Source organism: Papilio xuthus, unplaced genomic scaffold (genome assembly GCF_000836235.2).
Source record: "Papilio xuthus unplaced genomic scaffold, Pxut_1.1 DF827789.1, whole genome shotgun sequence".
NCBI classification, from domain to species: domain Eukaryota; kingdom Metazoa; phylum Arthropoda; class Insecta; order Lepidoptera; family Papilionidae; genus Papilio; species Papilio xuthus.
The window spans coordinates 1,864,866-1,892,141 of record NW_013530860.1 but is presented as its reverse complement, the minus strand read 5'-3'; the positions used below and the strand labels follow the sequence as shown (position 1 = coordinate 1,892,141).

At 32.6% G+C, this 27,276-nt stretch overlaps 4 protein-coding genes across 4 annotated transcripts in view; 2 read left to right on the top strand and 2 right to left on the bottom strand.

Moving 5' to 3' along the window:
• The window catches only part of LOC106115502 (uncharacterized), a 1,833-nt gene extending 1,581 nt beyond the window's left edge, over nucleotides 1–252 (bottom strand). The window contains exon 1 of the mRNA XM_013308916.1: nucleotides 69–252. The gene's annotated coding sequence lies outside the window, so the exon portion shown is untranslated. The remainder of the gene's footprint in view (nucleotides 1–68) is intronic.
• LOC106115414 (probable ATP-dependent DNA helicase HFM1) overlaps nucleotides 65–27,276 on the bottom strand; it is a 30,461-nt gene continuing 3,249 nt past the window's right edge. Inside the window, exons 9-19 of the mRNA XM_013308767.1 lie at nucleotides 26,983–27,103; nucleotides 26,346–26,419; nucleotides 25,814–25,915; nucleotides 13,316–13,547; nucleotides 12,046–12,188; nucleotides 5,089–5,273; nucleotides 4,224–4,321; nucleotides 3,322–3,557; nucleotides 2,821–3,056; nucleotides 2,638–2,744; nucleotides 65–2,535 (exon numbers count right to left, since the gene is read on the bottom strand). Coding sequence (XP_013164221.1) covers nucleotides 65–2,535; nucleotides 2,638–2,744; nucleotides 2,821–3,056; nucleotides 3,322–3,557; nucleotides 4,224–4,321; nucleotides 5,089–5,273; nucleotides 12,046–12,188; nucleotides 13,316–13,547; nucleotides 25,814–25,915; nucleotides 26,346–26,419; nucleotides 26,983–27,103 — 4,005 coding nt within the window. The remainder of the gene's footprint in view (nucleotides 2,536–2,637; nucleotides 2,745–2,820; nucleotides 3,057–3,321; nucleotides 3,558–4,223; nucleotides 4,322–5,088; nucleotides 5,274–12,045; nucleotides 12,189–13,315; nucleotides 13,548–25,813; nucleotides 25,916–26,345; nucleotides 26,420–26,982; nucleotides 27,104–27,276) is intronic.
• LOC106115495 (coiled-coil domain-containing protein 65) lies at nucleotides 13,872–15,642 on the top strand. Its single transcript, XM_013308905.1, has one exon. It carries the CDS (start codon nucleotides 13,887–13,889, stop codon nucleotides 15,288–15,290), a length of 1,404 nt encoding a protein of 467 aa, XP_013164359.1. The 5' UTR covers nucleotides 13,872–13,886; the 3' UTR covers nucleotides 15,291–15,642.
• On the top strand, nucleotides 17,936–25,465 carry CPH5 (cuticular protein hypothetical 5). Its single transcript, NM_001312466.1, is given in 3 exon segments — nucleotides 17,936–17,994; nucleotides 22,133–22,237; nucleotides 24,909–25,465. Coding segments are annotated over 2 exon segments (321 nt in total). The 5' UTR covers nucleotides 17,936–17,994; the 3' UTR covers nucleotides 25,125–25,465.

Here is a 27,276-nt window from a genome sequence, read left to right as displayed (position 1 = left end):
ATTAAAACGTAAAGTCTATTGTTCTGATAAAATAAAAACACATTATTTTATACGTCAGTTGAAATTACCTGGAGGCTAGTTTTTGGTATTTGTTGATAATGTCTTTAACTGTGGGACAAGTTTTAGGAATGGAGTAATTTTGTTCCTTATGCTTTTCTTCACAACGTTCGTTCAATTTTTCTGATGATGGAGAGCTTTCTTTAAATTCTCGTGGTATTGTGATGAAATTTTCTTGATTATTATGAATATTATTCGTTTGTACACTTTCCATTTTAGAACTTTCATTTAATTTATTGTCCACTAAAATGTTAGTGAGTTCCTCTTCAATGGACATAATATTACCTTTTTCTAAGGTAGATTGATTTTTAATAATGTCAAAATCAATTTGAACTTTACTTATAACGCAATAATTAACTTCAGTATTACTTTTCGTGCATACATTAACTTGTGTTTTGGAAAATGAATACGCTTTCAAGTAATCACATCCGGAGGAAACAGTATTATCTAATAGTTTGTTGAAATATGGTTGAAAAGGGATATCATTATTTTTAGAATCGAGTAATATATCTTTCATCTTTGGAGCTACTGGTTCTAAAGTACTGTTAGGGCAAAGCTCGCGGTTTTCATAAACATTATTGGCAACATTAGAACATAAAATTGGAACCAAGGCCTTTTTATATTCATCGTTATCATTTGAATACTCAAATGTCATTCTTTTATCGACACTATTTAGTTCTAAGTATTTGATGTGATCTGAATTTAAACTTGTCTTAACGCCAAATTTATCTTCATTATTAGTTCCGACAACGTTGTAATTTAATTCATTTTCTTCTAGTTTTTGTAAGTTACAGTCTTTTGTTGTATTATGGTTTACATTTTCTACATTAGGTATTCTTTTAGAATTTGCACTGGTTTTTAGATTGTGATAATCCATATCGTTATTTTTGCTGGATTTAGTTTCATAGTCTAAGGAATTGAGATTTTTTGGATAGATATTAACAACGGCGTTGGAAATTGTGTCATTATCATGCTTATTTTGTAACTCTTCTAATGCAAAGAAATCCTTTGATATATTTAGCTCATTTGCATGGTTTGATGTAGCTTCGTCTTTTTCAATGTTATTCCAAATACTGAGAGTGTTAATGTAATTTGAATCACCCTCTTCGAATCTCTTGAATTCAAGTTCATCGAGGTCATGATGAGTTAGACTTGACTTATTTTCATGGTGTGGTATTACATTATTGGTAATATTAATATTCGGAATTTCGGTGACGATTGTATTGTCCAAGCCTTTCTTTTGAATTTGTGATAATTTAAATCCTTCAGTATTTTTCTTATCTTCATAAATTAAAACAGCATTGTCGTTTTCGTTGCTTTTTGAAGTATCTTGGATATTTTTGACAGTAAAATAAGCATTCTTTTGGTCATTAGTTACTGAAAGGTCTTTATCACTGGAGACAATGGTTTGTTTTAGATTGGTATTCCTTTCACAGAAAGATTTATTGGGACTTATTTCTACCAAATCAAGAACTTGTTTTCCTACATTACGACTTTGTTTAGCTTTTTCTAAATATTGATTAATATGATTTTTAACAGTATTTACAAACGTACTTTGATCATCTGTGACAATTATATCATCATTTTTATTCATACTGTTTGCTTTCTTTTGTATTTCATCAATAACATTAAAGTTGTTTTTTTCTTTTTGTATTGTCTTATTAAAACATGCAGCTTTAGTTTTTGGTGTCTTCACAATACGAAAAGGATTACACACAACTGGCACCCGTTTTTCAGTTACATTGTACTTAGGTCTATCTAGTTGCAAGATTTCGTTATCGATTTTATTTAAAATTTCATTTATTTGTTCATCGTCCTCTTCTTTGTTATTTTCACTAAAATTCGTAAAATTTGCTTTCTTCTGTAATTTATCAATATCATTAAAATTTTTCTGTTTGTCTATTGTGTTGTTAAAACTTTTAGTTATAAAATTTGCTGTCTCAACTTCTAGATCATAAGTTTTCTTTCTCACATTCATAGTACTAAAAGGGTTAGGTACAACTAGCACCTGTTTTTGAGTAATATTGTAGTTAGGTCTATCTTGTTGCAGAATTTCTTTATCGATTACATTTAAAATTTCATTTATTTGTTCATCGTCCTTTTCTATATTACTTTCATCAAAATTCTTAAAAATTTGATCGTCATTAACTATATCCACATCAAAACTATTTTGCTGTAAATCACTAAACTTTTCATCGTCTTCATTTTTTTCTCTTTCAATTACATTGCGTAATTTATCATGTGATTGAGTGAAGGATTTAATTTGTTCTATTATAGCAAAATCACATTTCTTTTTTTCTGCAGTATTCGTTTGAACGGGATCGTGGTTTCTTCTTTTCCGTATTTTAAAAGTATCCGTTATGGTCATTTGTTTATTATTTTTGATATCTGTTTTCTCTTTTGAAGACATTGGTATATCCTTTGAGTAGAATAAGTCCAGTCCTTGAAAAAGATATTCAGAGTACACATCAATGCCCACTGAAATTAAAAAAAAATTTAATATTTATCTTGACATTCAGAAATTTCATTGACTGCATGTAAATCAACACTATGTAAGAACACAATAAACCATTTCCTTACCGAAATTGGAACTAATACAATGAGCCATAATTTTGTGCTCAAAGTGATGTCGTCTTACAGTTTGATATGTGATTTCGCCATTGTAAATGGTTATTAAGTCTTTGTCTCTGGAAAATTAAAAAAAATAAATGACGTAAATCTAATTCTAAATGATACAATTTAATTGTAGATTTTAATAGTTACTTGAACGATGCTAATATCAATAGGTAGTTTTCGGAATCTCCAATTATTATATAAGATTTGTGGTTGGCACCGGCAGTCAAATGATCCAGGTTCTCAGACAAAAACGTTTGATTTAAGAGTATTAGTTGTATCTTTACGCTATTTTCGTCTATCGGTGTTATTGATAGTTGATATTTTGGTAGTAAACTTATTTGTTTGCGCAGAATATTACCAGCCGGCGGACCTTTGTTCATTATCTGTAGATAAAAAATAATATTCGGCAATATTACTATAACTCTACTGCTGCTAGTAAAAGACATTGCCATTTGTTGTCTTACTGCCGAATGTATAAGACTTATAGTAATTTTCAAAACTTTACCCTACGTAATTTAGGGGTCTCCAGACCTTAGTTGGCCCCGTGTAAGAATTTCCTTTTTACCAACTTTTAGGTTTCACCTATATTTTATTTTAGAGTACAGCCTCTTCGATCAGATATAGATATATACCACGAAAAAGACTCACCCTTTCCAAATCTCGGGGATGACTTTCTTCTAGTAACATAAAATTGATTTTACCAGCAGTAGCGAGCAATGCACTGTAAGTCGGACCAATACCTTTCAGTTGTTTGCTCACGTATTTTGAATTCTCCCAAATTTGTGATTCCATGCATTTCGCCAAAATTATAGCATTCAATATAGCCTGGTAATTTTGCGGGAAAGTCTTCAACGCGTTAGGTCGAGTTACATACGATACTAAACCTTAAATAAAAGTTATGTGTATTTACATTATTAAAATGAAAAAGGATTTTTGCGACAATCCAAATGCGTGTAAGTTAGAGTTGGTTAGTTTTAAATAACGTTCAATTTTAACATTTCATGCTCATATCTTATGACAAAGATACAATTGGGACATTTAAGTAATATAAGCGAAGCCGTGGCCTTGTTTGTCTGTTTTAGACATATTTCTAGGTGCGGCTAATCACAATATATGATTACAAATTGGTAATAATTTATTTAAATGAATAAATCTTTTGGTTGAGCTTTAAGTAGATATATTTAATTTAACGGCGGAACAAATCGCGATGAAATTGGCATATATTAAACAAAGTCTGGAAGAACACATGACCACTAATTATGTTTTTTTAATTACTCCCGGATAGGGTCGCGGGTGCCAGCTAGTATGAAAATAATTATCTAGTACGAACTTTTTCTGACAATTGTCAATACTTGAATGTGGCCATGGGCTCTGTTTATTGTAAAATATAAAAATAATATAATGAGAAACTCAATATAACATCGAACAAAATATGCCATGTAAAATGAGTTGCCCAAAAGCAGAAGGGCTATAAAGTTATAACATTTATTTAGCAAAGTAGTACTCTGGTTTTGATATAAAGTATGGATTAATGTATTTATTATGCTTACATTTGCAAATACGAACAGCGATTCGCATTATCTTGATGGCCTCTTGGTTTAAGGAAGGTTCATGGATGGGCAAGCAGCCGAGGACTGCCTGGATGATGCTGCGATACACAAGACAAGTAGAATAAGATATGTTTTTATACGTTTACATATATAATAAAGCAAAATTGACAACATGAGCTTTGAATTATCTTCTTTATTTAGCTTGCAAAGACATGACTAAGTAGTATAGTGGAATAGTTAATCTTCCACATCTATCGGGAATTAAACAGAACTTAGAACTAACCTGAATTTAGTTTTATAATACAGTACTACTAAGCAAATATTGTATAGAGCATTTAGAATCACTAAATGGATGTTAGACATTTAATCTAAGGATGCACTTTATCGCATTTCTCACCTTCGAGGGAATATGTTTTGTGATTCCCGAGGGTGAACACAGAACGCATCGTTTAAGTTATCTTTGATTACCTTTGCTAACCACATACCCGGCAGCGGCGAGTTATTTTACAATAGTATATTATGTGGTTGTTCCGGTTGTATTTACATTGTTATGAATATCTGCGTTTCGTCTGACTTGTGCAGTGCTGCAGGTCTTATTTCAAGACGTACGTTCCATTACCTTACCTTCCCCTTATTACATCTTTATAGATAAGTAAATAGATTTTTCATTCACTCAATTTAAATAAGCTGTTGCTTATATACGCTATAGTTAATGACAAATGATTTGTACATACAATCTAACCGTAAGTTTCCACTGTGACATAAACGTAATATAATCTCATATTTCTTTAAACAAATGAGATAATTATGTTTTGTCTATTAAAACCCATAGTAGCTATAGACAGAACGTGTTGGAAAATCTTACCAGTTAAGTTTCATCTGTCTCGTATTGATCTTGCCCTTCATAGGAAAGCGTATAGTTGCGGCTGTATTGTTTCTGTTGAGAGCATTCAGGCATCTCCGTTCGTCGACGCGGAGGTGCATATCAGATAGTTCGTGACTCTCGCACACAACCCATAATAACTGTTCTAGAGACTCGTCGCCTTTTATCTATGCGAAAAGATTGCTTAGATTGTTAAAACCAACGGGTTCTATACCAAAATATTCTAACGTTCTATGTCTTTATCTTGATACAAGGATAAAAGAGCCGCTTATGTTAGGTACAGGTCAATGTACCCAATTCTTTGGGTACATCAGTTAGACCCAAAAATGTATTCTTATTTGAATATCATGTTACTTTGAAATACAGAGTCGCAATATATTACTTTGAACTGAGTCAAGATTTGAAGTTTTAAGTTTTTTTTGAGTAACTTTTCATTACATATTTTCTTAAATGTTACTAAAATATGATCATTTGAATTTCTCGACTCATATTGTTGTACTACCAATATTTTAGACTTATTTAACTTTTTTTTATATCAGCATCTATGTAGCATTTTTTTTTTAGATTTCGTGTCACTAATATAAAAGATTAATTTAATAGAAATAAAAATTCTTTATTTAACGAAATAATAAGGACATTTAAAATTAGATAACCCAATAAATAAAGTGACGTGGGACACCACGAAATTAATATTTTAGATATACAAATGAGCCAGTCCTCTCCGTAGATATGAGCAAATCTTAAAAGCTTTTTAAACTAATGATCAACGGATATCAAATTGTCATATTTAAAAAATAAAACAAAAAAAGTTGCTAAAACAAATATGAGGTAAATCGGGTGCTGTATTACTTTTTTTTTCCTTTGATTTAGTCGGTTTTGTTTTTTTTTTGTCATCCGTACCTTTGCATTAATTGGTGTATGCTTTATTCATACAGAATCTATATTTATACGTATCAAAATAGCATCAAGTTTTAAGCTGAAGTTAAAGGAAAATTACTTAACGGATTTCAAAATTCTTCCACTAATGAAAAGCTTTTTCTTAAAGCTTTTCTAGCAATAAGTAACCTAAGGTTTACTTTTTCATTCAGTTAAAGATAAAGTAAAGCAAACGCAGTTAAGTCTTTGGTGGAATGATTATAAAATACGAAGCGAACAAAGGATATTTACAATGGATGAGTGTCGAGTCTAGTCTAGACTGGAGGGGCGGTAAGGGGATATTTTGAAGTCTGGGGGTTAATTACGTTACAGTGATTTGCTAACTACTAACGCATTATTATTACGATACAATTATACTAAGAAGTTAATTGTTACATAATAATAATAATAAATAATAATAATAAAAATCGTTTATTTAGGCAACAAAAATTATGATAAAATTACATAGTAATAGTACGCCTGATTCCTAAACTAGGTTCTAGACCCGTATTATAGGAGCCAGGTCTCTTTCGTCTTAGTGCTATAGTATAAGTAATATGTTAGTTACATTGTGCGATTGCTTGCCTTACTTAAGAATTACAAAAAAAGAGAAAAAATTATAATTAAAATAGCTTAATATTGCATGTAAATATTTGTGCGTGTTTATGTACGTACGAGTGGATGTATATGTTCGTGGGTGAATGTATATTTCTGAGAGAAAAATGTTAGGATTCTATATAATAAAATCAATGAGTTTTTCAGTATCTGCATAGTTTAGATTTACAAGTATATGGAATAATAAGTTTTTACATTTTAAGGAGGTAAGATTGAGTATTTTGTTTTCTTTGTGTATTTTGTTATATAGGCATGGGCCCAGGAAGTATGGAAATTTTCCAGAAAACATGGTTCGTACTCTTGGAACTTCACATATGCTGTGTAAGGAGCGCTGCGTGGAGACTAAATCTTTTTTGTATGTCATTAATGAGTGTTGATGCAGGATAAGAGTCTGTATGTATAATTGTCTTACTGTAAGAACTTTACATTCCCTATACAGATTAGCTGTTGGGTATCTGTATGGACGGTTTGTACTACATTTTAGTATACCTCGTTGGGCTCTCTCTAAAGGCAGAAGATGCGTTTTATTTGTACCACCCCAAGATGAAATACAATAACATAGCACAGACTGGCACAGAGAGTAATACAATATTTTAGTGACGTCTTTATCTGCACAATCTCTGATGTTTTTAAAAACTGCTGTTAATTTTCTGATTCGCTGAGTTAATTGGTCTATATGCTCCGTGAAGGACAATTTTTTATCAATAATTACGCCAAGGTATCTAATTGAATCAACTTTTTGTATGGTCTGACATTTACAGGTGACACTCGAGAAGGACTTTTGACAGGTAGATGAGGTGTGTGCAAATAGGGGGAAGGACTCAAAAAATGGAGGGTTCTTAATGGAAAATGCTATATACTTTGTTTTTTCTATGTTTAATGTTAATTTATTATTTCTAAGCCATTTCGAGACGTTGTTAAACGCTTCCTGGGCTGCTGCAAAAGCATCAGGCCATGAGTCTCCATGGACTACTAAAGCTGTGTCGTCAGCGTAAGTTATAATAATTCCCCGACCAATTGGGAGGTTGCAAAGCTCGTTTATATAGATAAGAAAGAGGGTAGGCCCTAGTATACTGCCCTGCGGAACACCACAGCTAACAGTTAAGGGGTCACTTATATGAGGTCCTATCTTTACGCTCTGTGTCCTATTCGTAAGGTAATCTTTGAATAGGTTAAGTTGTGTACCTCTGATTCCAAGACCCTCTAATTTATTTAAAAGTATCGGGATTGACACTGTGTCAAATGCCTTTGCAAGATCTAAAAATAGAGCAATACTCTTCTTTCTAATATCAAGATTTTTGGCGACAAATTCAGTTAGGGTAAGTACAGCATGAGAAGTTGACTTATTTCTACGGAAACCAAATTGATTGGAGGAAAACATGCTGTTCTTTTCTAGATAATTGACCAATCTATTGTTAATTATCTTCTCAAAAACCTTAGATATAGATGTTAAAAGGGAAATGGGCCTGTAGTTACCAACAATCTTTTTATCACCACTTTTGTGTATAGGAATAATTATGGCATGTTTGAGAGATTTAGGAAACACTCCAGTTTGTAAGGAAAGATTAACAATGTGTGTTAAGACAGGTGCAAGTACGACACTATTCTGGCGTAGCACAGTAGAAGGAATATTATCCCAGCCCACCGAACTACCTGCTTTCAACGAGTTAATGGTGTTAAAAATTTCAGATATATTTGTATCTGTTAGGACAATAGAATTTACTGTTTTGTTGATTGACTGTGGACTATCGCTACCAATGTCAGGAATAATTTGATCTGAGAGGGCTTTACCTATATTAGCAAAATAACTATTCACGTCGTTGACTGCTTTTTTATAATTTACGTTATTTTGTATAAGATCTTGTGATACTTTGGGAATTGTTTTAAAGTGCGTTATTTCGTTTAATACTTTCCACGTCAATTTCATATTTCTCGTTTTACTAGCTTCCTTTAGACGTTCTCTTTCATAATTGGCTTTAGCTTTTTTAAGAAGAGTTTTACAGTAATTTCTATATCGTTTATATGTCTTAATAAGAATTTCATTATTAGGTTGAGTTCTTAATTTTATATGCATCCGATCTCTGTTTTTTATACATCTTAATAGTCCTATCGAGATCCAGGGTTTTTTTGTCGTCATGTTTCTAGATTTAGTTAAAGCCGTGGTATTACTGGTAATTGCTTTAGCTATAATGTTTATAAAATAGTCAGTGGCCAAATTACAATCAGTAATATTGTATATTTTTGAAAGGTCTGATGTTTCAATTGATTCAGAAACTTCTTTGTAGTTAGTCCTGGTTACCATGTTACTGATAAAAGGATTTTTTGTCTTAGTATCCATGACTAGAAGTATAGTATCGTGGTCAGTGAGACTATTTTGAACAACAAGAACTTGGCAGTTAAGTGTAGTGCGCAACATGAAGTGATCTAGACAGTTATTATCCCTTGTTGGCTGTGTGTGACCAGGTAGTATACCATGCACTGCCAACAAAATTCAAGTAATCTGTTGCGTTATTATCAGATGGACCAGGTGCTATGTTAATGTTCAAATCACCAGTAATTACAACGTTTTTATAATTTTTAAATGAGATTAATAGTTCTTCTAATGATTTAAGGAATGGCGCTATATTATGAAATGATGGCGATCGATAAATGGATATAAGGATAATACTATTATTTATTTTAGTTATAATACAGGTAGCATCTGAAAGTTGATTTTCATAGGAATCACAATGTAATTCGTGTTTAGTGTATACGATTACACCATCGTTTTGGTTTTTCAAAAGTTTAGAATTTATAGTATTGTACCCCATTATTTGCGGGATATATAAAGAATTATTGAGCCAGCATTCTGTAAGAACAATGATGTCTGGATTTATTGCTACTCTCGAAAGAAGTAATAATAATCCGTTAAAATTGCACGAAACACTCCTTATATTCTGTGTGAGAATCTTTAGTTTATGTGTTGGTGATTTTATTAATGAGTTACATTCTTCAGGTACGCAGGTTTGTGACTTTGATGGTATAATATTATCGATGTTATCATTAATTATTGAGATTGTGTGATCCATTATAAATATATAGAATTTAATTGTAGGTAACTGTAAATAAGTATTCGTTTCAAACAATGTGTGGACATAATATGTTCAGGGCTGTCTGTTTTATAAATTATTATCAATATTTTATTATGTACCTTACTACATGTCAATAGAGGTTCAATTTGATTAAAGCATATATTATTATTGTGAAAAGAATACACGTGTTGTATTATTAAGTAACAACAGAAATTATCATTAAGTTTATAGTACTGGAGGAATGATATTGCAATTTTACTGTAATTTCTAGTAACTGTATTAGATGTTAATATAAAATTGATCTTGATAACATTGTAAATAAGATAGTTAATATTAAGATTTATTCTGAAACATGTTGCAACATACTTATATACATTGATAATGTTATGTGTAATAGAATCACTTAAATGCATCGTAAATAAGAGTAATATGGCACATAGATTGCCACTTTCAATATATTTATTTGTAAATTTTTTATAAATGAGTTGTTTATAGTGGTCCCGTACGGTGGATTGCAGTAGTAATAATAGGCGGTACAGTGTATCGGTGTTTAGATAGTAGCAGTGTTTACAGGTTAAGCTTAAGTAATAAAGGACATTAATGTCATGTTTATCATACTTGTATGGTATAAGGATTTGAGAACAAAGGTGCGTTTTATAAACGTGTCTATCATCGTACATTTCTATGATGGGGTAGTAGCGTGTGTAAATATAAGAGTGACGTAGGAATGATTGGAAGTTAATTGTGGTTTTCAGTGTGTATTGTTTTTTGTGTTTTGGTGAAGTGTGTTTACATATGATATTTATAAATAGAACAAACAAGATAACATTCATGGCGTTATATGTTATGCAAATACGTTTTAAAATTGTACTATATAGTCAGATTATTTTATTTTGTGTTCTCAATGAATGTAGTTGATCTTCATTTTTAATGACAATGTACGGCGCCCCTTCCGTTTTTCGTAGAAATATTTTGCCATTTTTAACCCAGCAGTGAACGAATTTTTCTGTCTTTGCCAATTCTCTGGCGAGAAAGTGCAATCTTCTAGTTTTTGCTGTTAATCTTTCCGATATGTAAATTGGAACGACTTCCCCGACGATACCAAGGTGATTTGAGTTTAGTTGATCCGATCTGTTTTTTCTGTACTTTGTGACTGCTGCTAGCACATCCATTTTAGCCCAAGTATTGGTAAATTCGACAACGACTGTAGACGTGATGGAGTCTTTTTTAGCTGGCAATCGATATATATCCATTAATTCACTCTTCTCTATTTGTACATCCAAGGTATTAGATAGGCGCTCGAAAATTTGTAAGAGATTGGATTTGGATTCTGCTGTTTTACCAGGCACGTTCCTTATTTCGACGGCTGTTTTTAGGGAAAAGCGTTCCATAGTATCCAATCGCTCTTCAAGTACCGATGTCCGTTTTTCAAAAACGGTTCGTTCCGCATTTAAGGTAGAAAACTTATCTTCAATGGATTTTAATTGATCTGCTAGGATGTCAAGGCTTTTTCCCAGGTCTTGAATAGATTGATCGACTTGCGATCTGAGATCTTTCATATGACCTTCAACTTGAGACTTCACTGTCATTAAGTGGTTTTCCAGCTTATCCAGCCGCGCACTTTGTGATTTAGTCATGTCCGACATCATTTTCCTCATCTCATCTTTAAAAACTGCAAATTCACTTTTCTCTTCCGCGGCGCCGCCTCGTTTTCTATTGTGCGGGCGTTGGAACGCTTGTGGCTTGTCTTGTCTTTCATCCGACCCTTTCGAAGAGATCGATTCGGATGGAAGACGCGAAGAGGAGTCCGATCTCGGAGTCAGAGAACGATCAGTTGAGCCGATCATACTGCCGACGGCGCGCAATCAAAGTAGTGTAGGCCTATTTCGCTAATGACTTAACGCTTGTGTGGGTGTAGTTCATAGCACACAGGCGCAACAGGTGCGACGTCATTCAATATAGGGCGTGGCCTTGATGCGCACGAGCAGGAGGACAATTATTTTGTTAATAGATGCACTCTTTTCGCATGGACACTGTCGTGGTCATGGGTGGCCTTCGGCCTTAATGAAGTGTTACGTAGGTTGGTATTACTCACCGACGACAACGCCTATTTCTGAATATTAATACTGCTAATAATGCACTTGTGTGCGTTTAGATTTTATGTATTTATATAAAAAACGACACGGAGCAGCTAAAGACGTCCGCTCGGCACCACGGTCGCGACGAAAGAGGACATAAGTACTATGTTGTGAAAAAGGATAGTCCGATATTATACTTAATTGTAAGTGCAATCACTACTTACCATCTTAATGCCTTCCTAATGAAGAAATGCACTTACTTTCATTATACGTTTCATCGTATCCAAGTCCAAATAGTAAATCGATAGCAGACGGCCAGCCTCTGTTGATTGTATGCAGCAAACTTCGTCCTTTGTTATGAGACCTGAGCTTTCTAATCCGTTCACAGCTTTCATGCATAATTCTAAAGAAATTTATAGAGATTCAAAGGATCCTTCAATTTACCAGAAACCGTTCAAAACTTCAAAGTCCAAATATAATTTAATTTTCAATAAAATATGGCCACGTGACATAAATCTTAATGCAAGCTCGTTAAAGTGTCTTCAATGACATTTTACAATTTATAGTTAAAAGGGTATGCAACAGATTGAAGTACAATTATTTATATCGTCGTAAATGTTAAACAGAAAGCGAAATTAATATTCAATCTTACAAATTAACAGTTTTACAAAGACACTGTTGATATAATAAATATGTTAGAAATTGAGAAGTAAAGAAAGATTGCTAGAAGAATAACGGTATTGATAATAAAATTGTATTCGAAATCTTAAACGCTTACAGTCTTTCACTTATACTGCTTGCCTGAGATCGCATGCCTTGATAAAACTTAAGATGGCACGTTCTTTCGACACACATTCGTCATGATCCGGAACTAGTAGCGGATTCATAAATTGCAAGATACATAGTGCAATGGTAGCATATAAATTATTTTAACGAATTTTAACGAACAACAAAAGGCATAATTAAATAAAATTCCAACTAGACCTAAGAAAGTATGGATGAATTGTGTGAAAGAGGGTATGTGTAAAAAGGGGATGTATTCAGATATGACTTCTGATAGAGATTTATGGAGTAGTACCACATACTGTGCCAACGCTCCGTCAATACAGCAGGCAATCTGCTCTTGTCAATGACAAGGGCAGATCGATGAAAGACATTTAAATCATAAAGGTGCTAATCATCGATGTATAAAAGACTCTGAGTATTCTCTTGGCTTATTCCTTTTATAGGAGATTAATATTATCTCTTAACTTGATGACACTCAAACCTTTGACGACTAAATTAGAATATTCATCCACATACCATAGATGCCTAACAAATATCTTACCGTTTAAATACAGAAACGGTATGCTGCTAATTTACGTCGGCATTTTGTGAAGACGGAATTCCATGTAGAGTAGACCTTTTCATGGCTCTTAGATCTTATAATTGTTGCTTGTTAGACATTTTTAAATAGTTCGTAAACTCGTCTAAATTAATGACATCATTAATTTTCATGCTGTTTTGATAACGATTTATGATGATACATACCTTCAATTTTTTTGGAAATAAGATCAGTGGGTGCTGACTGCGGTAGACCTAGGTACATCTTGGGGTCGCGTGCTGCTCGTACAAAGAGAAACGTGGAACGCACCCATTGAACGCACTGCGCTAGGTCGGTCACAGTTCCCAGAGCCACTTCACTGTTTAGATTTTCAGCTAAGCGTTTATGTAAGTAGCTTTGCAGTGGCTCACATCCTCCGACCAGGGCTTGATATCTTGCCTACATAAGAAAATCCTGATAAATGAAACTGGTTTTTGAAATTTTTTAATTGGATTTACTTTGGAATAATAATTTATAACATAAGATATAGTAAAAGAATTGTTGTTGTTTAACGTTCATTGATTTAATTACATTGGTTCTATAGTCTTATTAAAAATTTACAGCTGCGTTACACTGGAGTTCGTATATAAACGGGATGATTATTATTAATTTGCTAGCTGGTAATAATAGCTATTAAAAAATACGATCGACGTTTTGTCATTATTTTGACGTTTTAAATTCATAAATAAATCACACTTATCAACGCTATACTTCATATTTTATAGAAAATATTTAAAAATGGCTTTAACTAAAGAAGAGAAAAAGGCAAAAAAGGAAGCCAAAAGGCTAGAGAAATTAAAAGCAGAGGCTGAAGAAAGGAAGAGACTAAAAAATGAAGAACTTAAAAGAGAAATGGTAGCTCAGGCTCGGAGACGAGGGGAACTGGATAAAAAATGGAGGGACTTGATGCTTAAGATAAAAGAACCCGTCTTCAAACAAGACATTGAGGTCTTTTGGCACAGTTTTGATAGGACTGTGGACAAGAAAAACCATTACATCAATAACATAATGAATCTGATAAATTTAGCAGACGATCAGTTCCAGCGCACCGTTGCTAGTTTTTGTGATACCATAGACACTATGATTTTAAACTTTTTAACTGGTATCGAAAATATATCTGAAGAAAATGATCGTAGAACTGCTGCTTTACTTAAGATGGGTGAAACAGAATCGAACCAAATTAAAACAGATCACAATGCAGCAGAGACACACTTACAATTATTGATTTTCCATGGACACACCACAGCTGATACACTCGCTTGGACAACGCGGGGTGAAAACCTAGTAAAAGAAGATGAGGATCGAAACAAATATGCCAGTGAACGGGAAAATCTCCGTTCCCATCTCGAGAATTCGTACAACACCATGTGGGATGATTACAAAGCTGTTCTAAAAAATTACGTCTTGAAAACCGCTGCAAATCAAAAAGCAGTGCGAAGATTACGTCGTAAAGAAAATTTGATGGCAGACATTATTGCATCACAGGCTAAAAAAATAGCTGACAGTGATGGCTTACTGAGAAAGCTTCGAAATGAACTTGCTGCGTATGAATCTGGTACGAAACAAGCTGTGTTTCGGGACCGTCGGGATAGACACAGGTCAGCTTGTTTTCGCTTAAAACAAATATTATTCGACGGCTGCAAAACAGATACAAAACAGATGGCCAATTTAGTGAAAGCTTCAGATAATACCATTGAATGGCTAAGAGATGCACATAAAAAAGGAGAGAAAATCCTACGCCTTGCCGCATTGTGTCGGAAATTTGAAACTCAACGAGAAAAAGTATTACCATTTGGATTATCTATACCCCATTCACCTGTACAGTCTAAAACAAATTTGAGAAGACTTCAATCAGATGATTCCTTAGTTATGAAGGCAATTTCAACGACTTGCGGATTAACAAGACTCTGGCAAAAGATTTCTAAAGCCGAATTGACGCGGAAAGCCTTAGCACGAGAGAAGGTGTTGCTTGAACAAGAAAATGCTCTTCTTCTCCTTCAAATTGAACAGCAAGATAGCAATCAATTTCAACCTGAAACCAAAAAATGTATCTGTGATAAGGTAACAAAACGAAACACAATGTCGAAGCCAGTTCCGATTGACGGAAATATGGAAATGAGGAAATATTGTAAGGCTCGTTAGGGATTTGTTCAACTTCGGTGCTCGTGATATGACATGATGAATTTGTACGATCTTTATTGCTATACTTGAATAATTAATTTATAATTAAAGGAGTTAATTTTAGAGTGCAATACGACATGAGACATTTGTATTTATTCCGCGGCAGACGGCGGCGTCGCGAGCGTTGCATGTCGCAATGACGCGAGACCTACACGCGGCTCAAACGATGCCACTATGACCTTACCCACTTCTAAAACCGTGGGACAGGCAACGATCGATAAGCGTTTTGGAATGTGCTTTAAATTTTTTAAATGTCTTGTAGTGTTATTTTTACCTTTGAATTGTGATTATAATTATCTCCCAAACATTGTGACACATTGTTTTAGTGATGTTCCGAACCTTAAATTATATATTTTTATATATATTGATACTAAAAGTGATTTTGAAATAAAATTTTATATAAAAACTCATTTTTATAATAATGCGAAATATTGAGTATACATAATTAGAATGCCAGTTATAGTTGTGGGTTAAATCCAAATTTAAAAATCTTTTTTTTTTTATTTTTAAATCGCTTGTATGTTAGACCATAAGTTCGTGTCACTTATTGGTAAATGCAAGTTCATGTGGTATTAAGTTTTACATAGAAGATACACAATATAGGTATAATATATACTATTGTTGCAATATTAACCTTGCCCTTTTGAATTCTAAGAAACAAGTATTCATGAAAATATAAATAAAATACAAATACTGTCCGTTATTACGCGCGCTTAAGTTACAGGATTTAACGAGCATTTAAACTTGGAATTGATAGGCAATTTACATGTAACAATTTTTTTAAAAGATTTGATTGCTTACTGACATTTTTTTATATAAAAATATGAAACAAAAATATACAGACAAATTGGAAACCTCCCTTCTTTTTGAAGTCGGCTAAATGTATTATAATTTTAGTTGTATACAAAATCGATTTTGAAAAATAAAATCTAATCGTTCTTATATTCAAATCCACTGCCTTATCTTGTCTATTTTTGTCTTTAATGACAACACTGGAACGTAAGTTTTGTCTATGAACTGAACAAATGTTAACATTGCATATTAGATACAGATATTAAATGAACACAAGATCCGCAGCGTTATATATACCAGATAACGCTATAAGAAAACTAATAAGATAACTCGGAGAAGAATCTCAAGTACTGTTAATAATACGTACATTATTTTTGGTTCTTCTTTATTCGATCAAACTCAAAAAACTAATCGTGATGGAAATTAGGGTACAGGTAACATCATAAATTCGCATTCTTATCCATATGCACTGGACCGCTGTTTCGAAACAGATTTATCGCGGATTATTCATATGTCGTTTTATTTTTTTTGTATGTCGCAGAGGTAGTATAATTGAATTTACCTTAAAACCGATTTATGAGTAACCCCGCATTAGTTATATGTTATTTTTATTTTACGTGCGCATAATAAAAAAAAACTGGATATAATTTTTCGATAAACATTTAGATTTTTGCTTGTACTAAGGTTATTCATAAATAAGTACAAAAAATAAAGATAAAGTTTTGAAAAGTCCAAACTAAATTGTAAAAACTAAAAGGCAAACCCCGCCAGACATGATGATGCAGACACGTAGAAGGTAAAGCTTTAGATTATTTTATAAATGTTTTCGTATACCGAGACGAACTGTCGGCACACGTTCGAAAAGCTTGTCGAATATAAAGGGACAGAAATGTGAATCACTTCCTCATCACGAAGTAAAGATGACAGTGCGTGTTGCTTTCACTGGGTTGTGCCTCAAAGGACCTAGTCCTTCCTTGTGTCCTACTTATACGATTAAATGTTACATTTATTTCACAAGTTCTATTCAGGACTAAATAATATACTTCTTTATTCATTAATGTTTGAGTAACAATGAAGCAAAAAATAGTCTCGGAACATCTGTCTGAATTGTGCTAATTTTGTAAGTTGACCTTTGCTCTTAACTTTTTGTTACCGCAAAATTAAAAATAAAAACAATCACGTTTTCTAATAAAAACATAAGATCAATAATCTTATGAACAATCTTTTATTTACTGTATTTGTTCTTTTGACACAGATAATATCATTAACATGAAACTGTTTTTTAATAGTAGCCCGGCGAGGCTTTTCCGACCACGCATCTCTCATTTAGCTAGGAAATTTGAGTATGATTGAAGATTCACGGTCACCCCGTACTATGCTTTAATTGCTTGATAGTCGATCTTCACGTAAAAGACATTACAAAATAATTACCAACCAGATAATTTCGGTAGAAAAACGATTTGAGTTACGAAAACGTGCGATTCTTAAGAACTTAAAAAAAACTCTTAATCGAGTAGTTACGAGTACATTGATGATTTTGTATCTTAAATTGATTTTACATGCAGTTGTGAAGACACAATGTATATCTAGATTTTATAAGTGGATAACATATGCATTGGAATGAGTTGATATTTAGACACGGCTATTGGTTGTATAGTTTTCGAGTTGTGCGTGTGTAGAGGGACATCCATCACGAGAGGGCGACATTGTGGTAACCTCGAAGCGTAAGGGGAGTTGTGGGGTGCGTATATAAGTATCAGACAGTACCGGGGCGCGACATCAGTCGCTGCCGAGCTCTCTAACAGCCACCATTGTCAACAGCATTAATTTGTAGTGTTTTGTGTCGTATCATTTGTGTTCAAATATACCAACGGTGAGTTTTTGAAGTTTTACTATGATTTTTAACCGACTTCAAAAAGGAGGAGGTTCTTAATTCGTATGTTTTGGTTCGTCGATAACTCCGCCCCTAGTTTTCCAATTTTCACAATTCTTTTTTTATTTGGAAGGCGTGTTGTCATTTGGTCCCATTTTTTGAAACATTAAAAACTATCTAATAATAGTTTTTGAGTTATTCTCAATAATTATAATTCCACTAGGGATGATTATTACGTTTAAAATTATTTGCTAGTCTTATTAGATAATGATTTTTGTTTTTGAAAAATTCGAAAATAAGGATCTTCATCATGAGATCATAGAGGTCCCCACTGAGGAGCTCTGTGCCTACACTTTGTTAGCTCTTAGTCAACTACGCTGGCCTAGTAGGGTTCATATGCTAGATTGCATTGTGATAGGGAGAGAAGTAAATTAGGTATGTTACCTATAGTTCGTAGTCGTAGAATTACATTTTTTACCGAGTTTAAGCAAGTATTTCACTGCAGAAGTACAGTCTCAACTAACAATGTAAAAAACAGTTACGTTATATCATAATTCCGGCAACACATCAAAGCCGTAGTTAACAATTGTAAGCTGTTAATTATTGTTGATAAGGATAAAAACTGGTGCAACGCCCGTTTGTAAAAACATCAATTGATTTTCTTTTAACTTCCGAAATTTACGCAACTGATGAAATAATTAACAAAGTTTTTAATGTGACTGGTGATGAGTAAAACCGCTTGACAACATGGTTTGACTATAGTTTAGGATTGTCTTACAAAATTAACGTCAACACGATATTTAATAACACCGAATATCTGAGATTATTGAGTGGCAAGTGACAAGTTACGCCTCATCGCATCGCAGGCCTGTAACTTAAGTATTTCGGTTTATGTGGTGACATGACATAAATTGTATCGAATCGAGGAATTATGCTAATGTTACGAAAATTAAAAAATTCAAGATTCTAGGTCGACTGGAAGTACCCTATTGCGCTATTAAAATATTTTCTTTATATGATGGAACTAAAAATTTACGATTTTCGAAATTTTACTTTTATCTGTGCTATACGACGTTGCTTCATGTCAAATTTCAAGATCTTAAGTTCACGGGAAGTACCCTGTAGGTTTTGATTCCCTTGCGAATGTCGAAAACGTAAATTTGCGATATAAAAGGTTGTATCTTTTGATTGCGTTGGTTTAGAAGATTTATTTCTTCACAGCCGCAAGGGAACGCAGACCTGAGTATTTGATATATGTAAATTCCAGCTTGATACCTTCACGTTTTTTAGAGAAAAAGTGTCTTTTGACAGACAGACGGACGGACAAAAAAGTGATCCTATAAGTACGGAACCCTAAAAAATAGTTTAAATCAAAAGATTTTTGAGCAATAACTTTTTTAAATGTGATTCCTAATTAGCTGTAGTTTCGCTACTGTACACAGCTGTGTGGCAGCAGGAATAGACAATCAGGTGCAATTCTTCCGCTTTTTATCAGCAAAAAAAGTTAAATCATCTTATATAATTGATAATAGTTAAACGCATGTGCGTTCAGTATTGCTGACAAAAAAATCGCGTGTTCCGAATCCGATTAAAACTAAATGAATAGTGAAAATAACTATTAGTCGGTGTTCGAACACACGCAAGTTTTTTTCTTATCACCAATACTTTTCTTTGATTACCGCGTAATTTCGGTACTAGACACACCCTGGTTCATCTCCTAATTAATGTAATATTAGCTGTGCCGACTTCTATCAATTTAAATTTAAAAAAATATACGAAGTTAATGGTGTAACAATAGATTCTAAATAAAGGTTAGTTTTCACTGTGCAAAGTCCGTAAATTATTAAAATGTCATAGTAGCTAATAGTATAGGAGGTAGCAACGTTTTCGAGAAAGAATTTCCAGTCAGCTGAATTTGTGATATGTCGTCCTTCTTGCTCTTTCGGATAGAGTCTAGGTAGTCTGGCAGGCGGTAGTGGTTGCGTTCATTAATAAGAGATCAGAAATACACAATTTATCACATCTCAAAGCAATTGAAAAAAACCATTAAACATGATACAATCATAAATCATTAATAATTGACCGTGTTCCTCTAACCTTCTCAAAACATCTTACGCATATCATAAAATAATTTTCTTATTAAAAAGACAATTTTGCAAACAATATAATTTTACAGCAGATCTTTATTGTTCGTAAGTTTCTTTTAATATGTTTCGGTCACCTTCGAAATAATTCGATTGATTGAATGAATCTGTTTATGACATAGACGTCATAAAACATTTTTATTGGTATTAAATAAAAGAATACTTTATAGTCTACCATATCCTTATCCTTATTATCCTAAAATGAAAATGAGAAAAAAATACAATAGGTTAAAGTGTATTTAGTAAGTTTGTTAAAGGTTAAAGATCTTACTAAGCCGCTTGCCTTTGAGAGTTAGCAACTTAGATTCTAGTTTACCACAAAACTGAAAAATAACAAATATTTTTATTTAATTATTATGAAATATTAAATTTTCGAAATATTCGCATTTATGATATTAGTAAGTTAAATAAAAAGCAGCTCTTCAAGGCATAAATTCAAAAAAAATGAACAAATAGTATCCTATGTCCGTCTCCTGGCTCTAAGCTACCTCCTCACCAATTTTCAACCATATCGGTAAAGCCGTTCTTGAGTTATAAATATTATAACTAACACGACTTTCTTTTTTATATATAGATATAGATAGATATATAAAGAAAATTTAAAAAAAAATGTCTACAAAAAAATGACACAGATTATACAAGTACAAAGTCAATTTCAGTACTAATTAACAAGATGTATTAAGTTGCATTTATCTAAATTTTAACATTTTAAGCACCTATTCAAAATTAATCTCAATGTTATAAATTGCACATTAAGCTAATTAATGTTGATAATTCGCTCTTTGTTCGTTTTGCAGAGCTTCTAGATGTAACATTTTAAAATGTAATTTTTAACTTGTCTTAATTTCTTAGAATTTCTTTGGAACATACGTTAATTTACGAATTCTCACGTAAGATTGGCTTCGACTTGTGTCTGCAGAAATCAATCACACAAGGCCACAGCAATTACATCTATGACTTTATGTAAATAACAACCTCTGTTGTTAATTACAACAAACATACCTTAGTTTTTAAAATGTAATTAAAGTTATAAATTACGTAAAGTTAATATTAAAATTTGTTATATAAAACACCCGTGTCTACTTATATTAATTCCTATTTTTTTGTCTTGTCAGGATCATGGCACGAGAAAAACAATCTTAATATAATACACTAGAATCTTAGTTTTTATACAAAATACATACCAACAGTCAATCGAATCCAATTATATGTGATGATATTTTATTAATATATAATAACATATCATTATAGGTTATAAAATGTCAAGTTATAAAAATTATTTGTAATATTTATCATTTATAAAATAACTATAAAATTAATCACACCAATCAACATACTTTAGCAATTTTTACAATACTTGTGCTGGTATGAAAAAGTGCTACGCCTTAGTTCAGGAGTAGCCTTTGCTATTTTTCTTTAGAAATGTTTGATAAGGTAATTAACGTGCACTGTTTTACACTTTCAAAAATTAAAAAAATATATTTAAGTAAATACATAATTACTGTTTAATTTTTCATTCTATTCTCGAGCGTTTAATTTGACTCTATGACTAAGTAGCTTTTGTTTGGATTCGTATTCGTATTATGTAGTTACAGTGATTCAAAATGAATCTTAAGATAACTTACTGGTTATTTACAGGTAAATGTCCTCCATTTTTTTTATTTATGAATCCATTATTAATCACTAGTTATAATTAAAGACTACAAAGCGATAAATAACATATCATTAAGACAGTCATTTTAATGACCTAGTTAACATGATAAAGAGCTTTAATGCATGCACCCGGACCTAAGTTAATGAACACAATGAATTATTAATTTTCGATGGTATATTAACCGTCTTCTAACCACGATGATATTAAGTATATTCAATGTTGTAGATTAATAATAAAAGATTTTCGCAGACTACTTAACAGTTGCTTTAAATTCTAGATACAATTCCTAATCAAGATTAGAATGTATGTAGCTCTTTCTTTAGTCACAAATTTGTTTCAGATGTCGTCAACAAAGATGCTGGTCTGCGCGTTAGTGGTTGTGTGCGTCAGCTTGAGGCATGGACTGGCTGCGCCTGCGCCACAGGAAGACGGACCACCCACACCAGTAAGTAATCATTATTATTTGAGAATAGTTTGACAATTTTAAGCAACAATTTAGGAAGATTGGGCAACATTGTAAGAGGATGGCAGAAGACTTTGGAATCCTTAGGAATTGCACACTGAGGGAAAGAGATAGGCATCAATTCTTACTTTTATTTAAATTCTTTTTAGAGAGATTTCTAAGTTGTACAGTCATGTTAACATTTTAGAGGTAAGTGATGGCATTCAACAAGATTACATGCTAAGATAATATGCGCTTACGCAGATTTGCTGTTTGCTAACTTGCGGTTGGCCACAATGAATTCTTACAGGTTCCGTTAAATAAGGTTTACGTGAGAAAGTCTGTAAAACGACGTGTATGGTTAGCTTTAAATTCTCAAACCAAATACAAATAAATAAACGTCAACGCCGATCTATCTAAGGAATAATTCTTAACTTTAAAATAAAGAAGGAAAAAAATGCAACCGTTAAAGGCTAGAAAGAAAACGACCTGTTAACAAAAGTACATTTCAATATCATCTTCATTTCTCTGTCTCTAAAAGGAATCAACAGCGTCTTAAGGAACTCATTAGTTGTCTAAGAATACATAAAATGCTGAATAAATTAAATGAAGAATTCACAGGCCATTAGAAGTATGGAGTGAGACTCGTAGCACGATTGTTTGGAAGGTCGCCGGCATTTTTATACTTGAATACTCATCACGATTGACATCTTTGGACAAACTGTGAATTGAAATATGTGTGAAGGTGAAAGAATGCAAATAAATGTAGTTAAGGAATTATTTTGATAATTAATTGAAATTTTGATAAAGGAATCGAGAATTACTTAGAAGCTTGAACCAATATACGTTTATAATTATTTTATATAACTCTACAATGTAATAGGTTTGGTCAAATGTAATTTAATAATTTAAAAAGATCACGACAGCCCAAAAATTAAAGGATGCTTAGTTTGTATTGTTGTTTGAAATGTTCCAAATAAAAGTTTATACTATCGTCATCGAAGGACCAATAACGTTTTCATCAGGCGTTATTTCTCGAGCTAATTGTTAATAATTTCGCAAGTCAAAGTTCGTGTGACAATATAAAATGTTATCATAAACAATCTTTCGTGTATACTAATTAAATTCGGTATTTGTATTCTTATATGAACTTGAACAAATATATCGCACGGAATTGCACTTCTTATGTCTCAAGGTACATTGTATGCATTGGCTTTTTATTGTTCGGTGTTGGCAATCACTATAGATAAGGTCACAAAGAGGCTTGAGATTGCGTCCAATTAGATCTCAAGCAACTGTTCACATGGCTAACATAATACAAAGTTACTTAGATGGACCTGATAGCGCATTAGACGTGTTAACGCTTTGCATTAGTCCTGTATCTCAAGACGGACTTACAAGTTAATTGCTATAATCGTTTTATTTGCAATTAATTTAAATGATTGGACTGATGAGTTTCCGTTGTAAATACAATTCTTGTATTGTTTATTCTGTATATTAACTTGCTATATTTAAATTCAGTCTTAACTAAAGCCGATTGGTCTTTTAATCTGACCTAACTGATTAATTAACCTAGAACATAGTTTAAAGACTGATATACATATTTTTACAGTTCTTATGGACGGAAGTATTATTTCATTGTTTAAATAGATTCTAGCTATTTTATAAAATAATTTATTAAGAATATTTGAAATTAATCTCATATTCAAAACATTTTTATATTACGTGAGACAAAAACTACGACATAGCTTTTATAAATTAAAACTTAAAAGAACTTTTAACTTCCTGTATTAGTCGTTGTAATATAGAAGTTATTCACCAAAAAAAACCTATTTGAATATAACTACAAAAACCAAGTTAAACTTAAAACTGTACGCGTAGAATTTTCTCACGAATCTTCTTCAAAAACATTCATATAAATTGACTTTTTTTTTCAATCTAAGCACATCAAGGTTTCCTTTATACATGTAATAAAGTAAGCAAGGTTACTCGTATGTATTATTATAATAATTTACCTTTATATGTATGTTGAATTATTTTATGAATGTACATTTTAATATCTATAAAAACTAATGTGACTTCTAAGAAACATTGTCAAGAGACTATAATTGTAAAATTTTAATCATTGTGATGTATATATGCTATGTATTAGTTATGTGTTAATAACTACTTCATAGTGGGAGTTTTCAAAACTTTACTTATTTTTACACAAACCTATATAAACCGACTAGCTGTCGCACCCAACTCCATACGAACGGAATTAATAAAAACTTAATAAGTACCCTATGTGTTCTTCCAGACTGTGTTCTACATTTGTGATAAATTTCATCAAGATCCATTCAGCTGTTCAGAAGATACATTCAAACATCCATCCATCCATTTATCCATCTAAATAAACATTCGCATTTTTTTTATTAAAAAAAATTAGATTTTTTTTTATAAATTTACTAATCTTTCTTTTATAATACCATTCCAACTAAGCTCAAGGCTTGTGCTATGGTTTACGACAGTAGTCGAATGGCGGGATCCAACCCGCGACCTCGAGATCAGAAATATATACCCTTAACCATTAAGCTATTGACGCTTTTTTTTTTATAAACATTAGTGATAGATACCTATGACATTTGATATTATTTAAACTCATCAGGATTTTAATTGTAAATTTCTTTTACAGTACGAATATAAATACGACGTAGAAGACCCAGAGAAGACGTTATATTTCGGCGCTAATGAATCCGGTGATGCACAGGGTAAGGTCGTCGGAGGGTACCGAGTATTGCTTCCTGACGGTAGACTCATGAATGTTGAATACACGGTGGAAGGTGAGAGTGGGTTTGTGCCCAAGATTACCTTCGAGAATAACGCAAACCCATTCGGCCAGGGCAAGTAAACATGACGATGTAAATAACAACAATCATACATGTCCAAAATTGTAGAATTTCTAAATTAATTTAATTTAAATTAAAAAATATCTATTTATATTTTGTTTTTCGAATGAATTTTTAATTTATTACATGTGATTATTTTAAATTATGATGAATATTGATTATGTATCGAGTAGCCGAAGTTACCAATTCTGTGATTCAAGTTATAATAGGTCAATATTGCCATTACAACTAAGACATCTTAGTGACTAGTTTGAGTTAATACGCGTTTGTATAACTCGATTTAGTATAATTTTTTTATTCATGTAAATTTTGTAAGCAAGCAAATAAATATGTTTATAATAAATTCATACTTTTCATTTCACATGCATTAAGAATAGTACGAAAGTTTAAATCAGGAGTTGTGAACCTTTATGTATCGACGTACCATTTTTTTTAATAGAAATGTTTAATAATTATGCCATCACAAAATTCTAACTTTGTAATTATTGTGAACATTTTGTAGTGCTGGAATCGCTCGTGTTTGCTTCTCAAATTATGTTATGGCTACATGTACGACACACTTTTTAATTTGATAAAGAATTGCATAAAGAATTTTGTGTGACGTGCCTAAAAATATTGTGTCGCGTGCCATTGGTTCACCATCCCTGGATTCTAGTTTTGATTAGAATTCGCTCCGGACGCTCGTACTTACCTTGTCAGCAAGACGTGTCATGATAACAGCTGTGGCTTCGGAATCGAACTGAGGTCTTCCGGCGCGACCGACCATCTGCAGCACCGTACTGATGCTGTATTCCTATGTAAAAAAGGCAAGTATCTATTATAGGAACTGGTTTAAAAAAAAACATTGAATCATCAGCTACATACGTCCCCACCGAGGGGTTCGTGGCCTACCATAACTCAGGGGTGACTAGGCCATAGTCAATGCTGGCTCAGTGCGGGTTGTCATCAAACATATGTATCTTTGAATTTCTTTGCAGATATTTGCAACATCACGATGTTTTCCTTCACCGTTAGAACTTTGGATAAATGTACATATTTAAATTGAAAACACATCGGTATAAAGCGCGATTCGAACCCAAGACCTGCAGATTACAACCCAAGTGCTTAACCCCTGAGCCACCGACGCTCATTACTGACATTGAATGAGAATTAAAAATCGGTCAACGGTTGTCTATTCAAAGATAGTTCTTTTAAGACGGAGCTAAAATAAATCATTCTCTTACCTGGTAAGTTCCATTGACATATTGCTGTGTATTCTTGATTATTACAAGATGTGCTGGTAAGTTGACACCCATTGCTAAAAATTTATTATAACTGAAGCATAATATAGAAATATATTTAACTTTACAAAAGTCGTAGGATACTACTACGACGTGAACCGTTTTAGAAATTACGGAAGAAACATCCTGATTACTATCTAATATCATATCATTGTATTAATTTAATTTTACCAAGAGCACGTCTCTCGAATTTCAGTTTCGTAAGACAATGCGTAATCGCATTTTGCAATTTCTTTTTATGATGTCATAAACAAATATTCGCAAATTGCCTCCGTTCAAGGTCAAAAGGTCGGATACATGTGACGAATGCAAACTATTTTCTTAACTCCATATTACACGAAAAGAAATAAGTATAATAAAATAAATATTTTCTCAACTGTAAGATAAACCAAAATATGAAATATATAAATACGTAAAGAAGCTATTTGATGTTCCTAAAATAGCGAAGTGACCAGTGGCCTGTCAAATCCACCTCTTTTCATCTTTTTCTTATTCGAAAAGTGTTGGATAAGAAAGGAAAAGAAAGATAACCAGCTTAGTAAATCTAGATGAACCGCTAATATTTAAACTACTAACTTACCTAGCGTTGTTGTAGTTATCAGTATGGGAAGGTCGCTATTACGAAACGCTCTCTCTATGTTCACCCTCTCTTCGAACAGCAAGCCGGCGTGGTGACAACCGATACCGCACAATACTAATGTCTAAACAATTTTATACGGTGAATCTTCACTATCGTTACTTGTATTAGGATCATATTGCTATACCGTACAAATTCTTTAAGTTAAATAGAGATAGCGATAGTGTTTCTAAACAAGCGTCATGTAACTCGATATTTATTGATTCTAAAGATCTATCCACCATTTACACTATCGAT

Coding starts and splice junctions, on each gene's coding strand:
- LOC106115495 (XM_013308905.1), top strand. CDS start 13,887: ATGGCTTTAACTAAAGAAGAGAAAAAGGCAAAAAAGGAAGCCAAAAGG.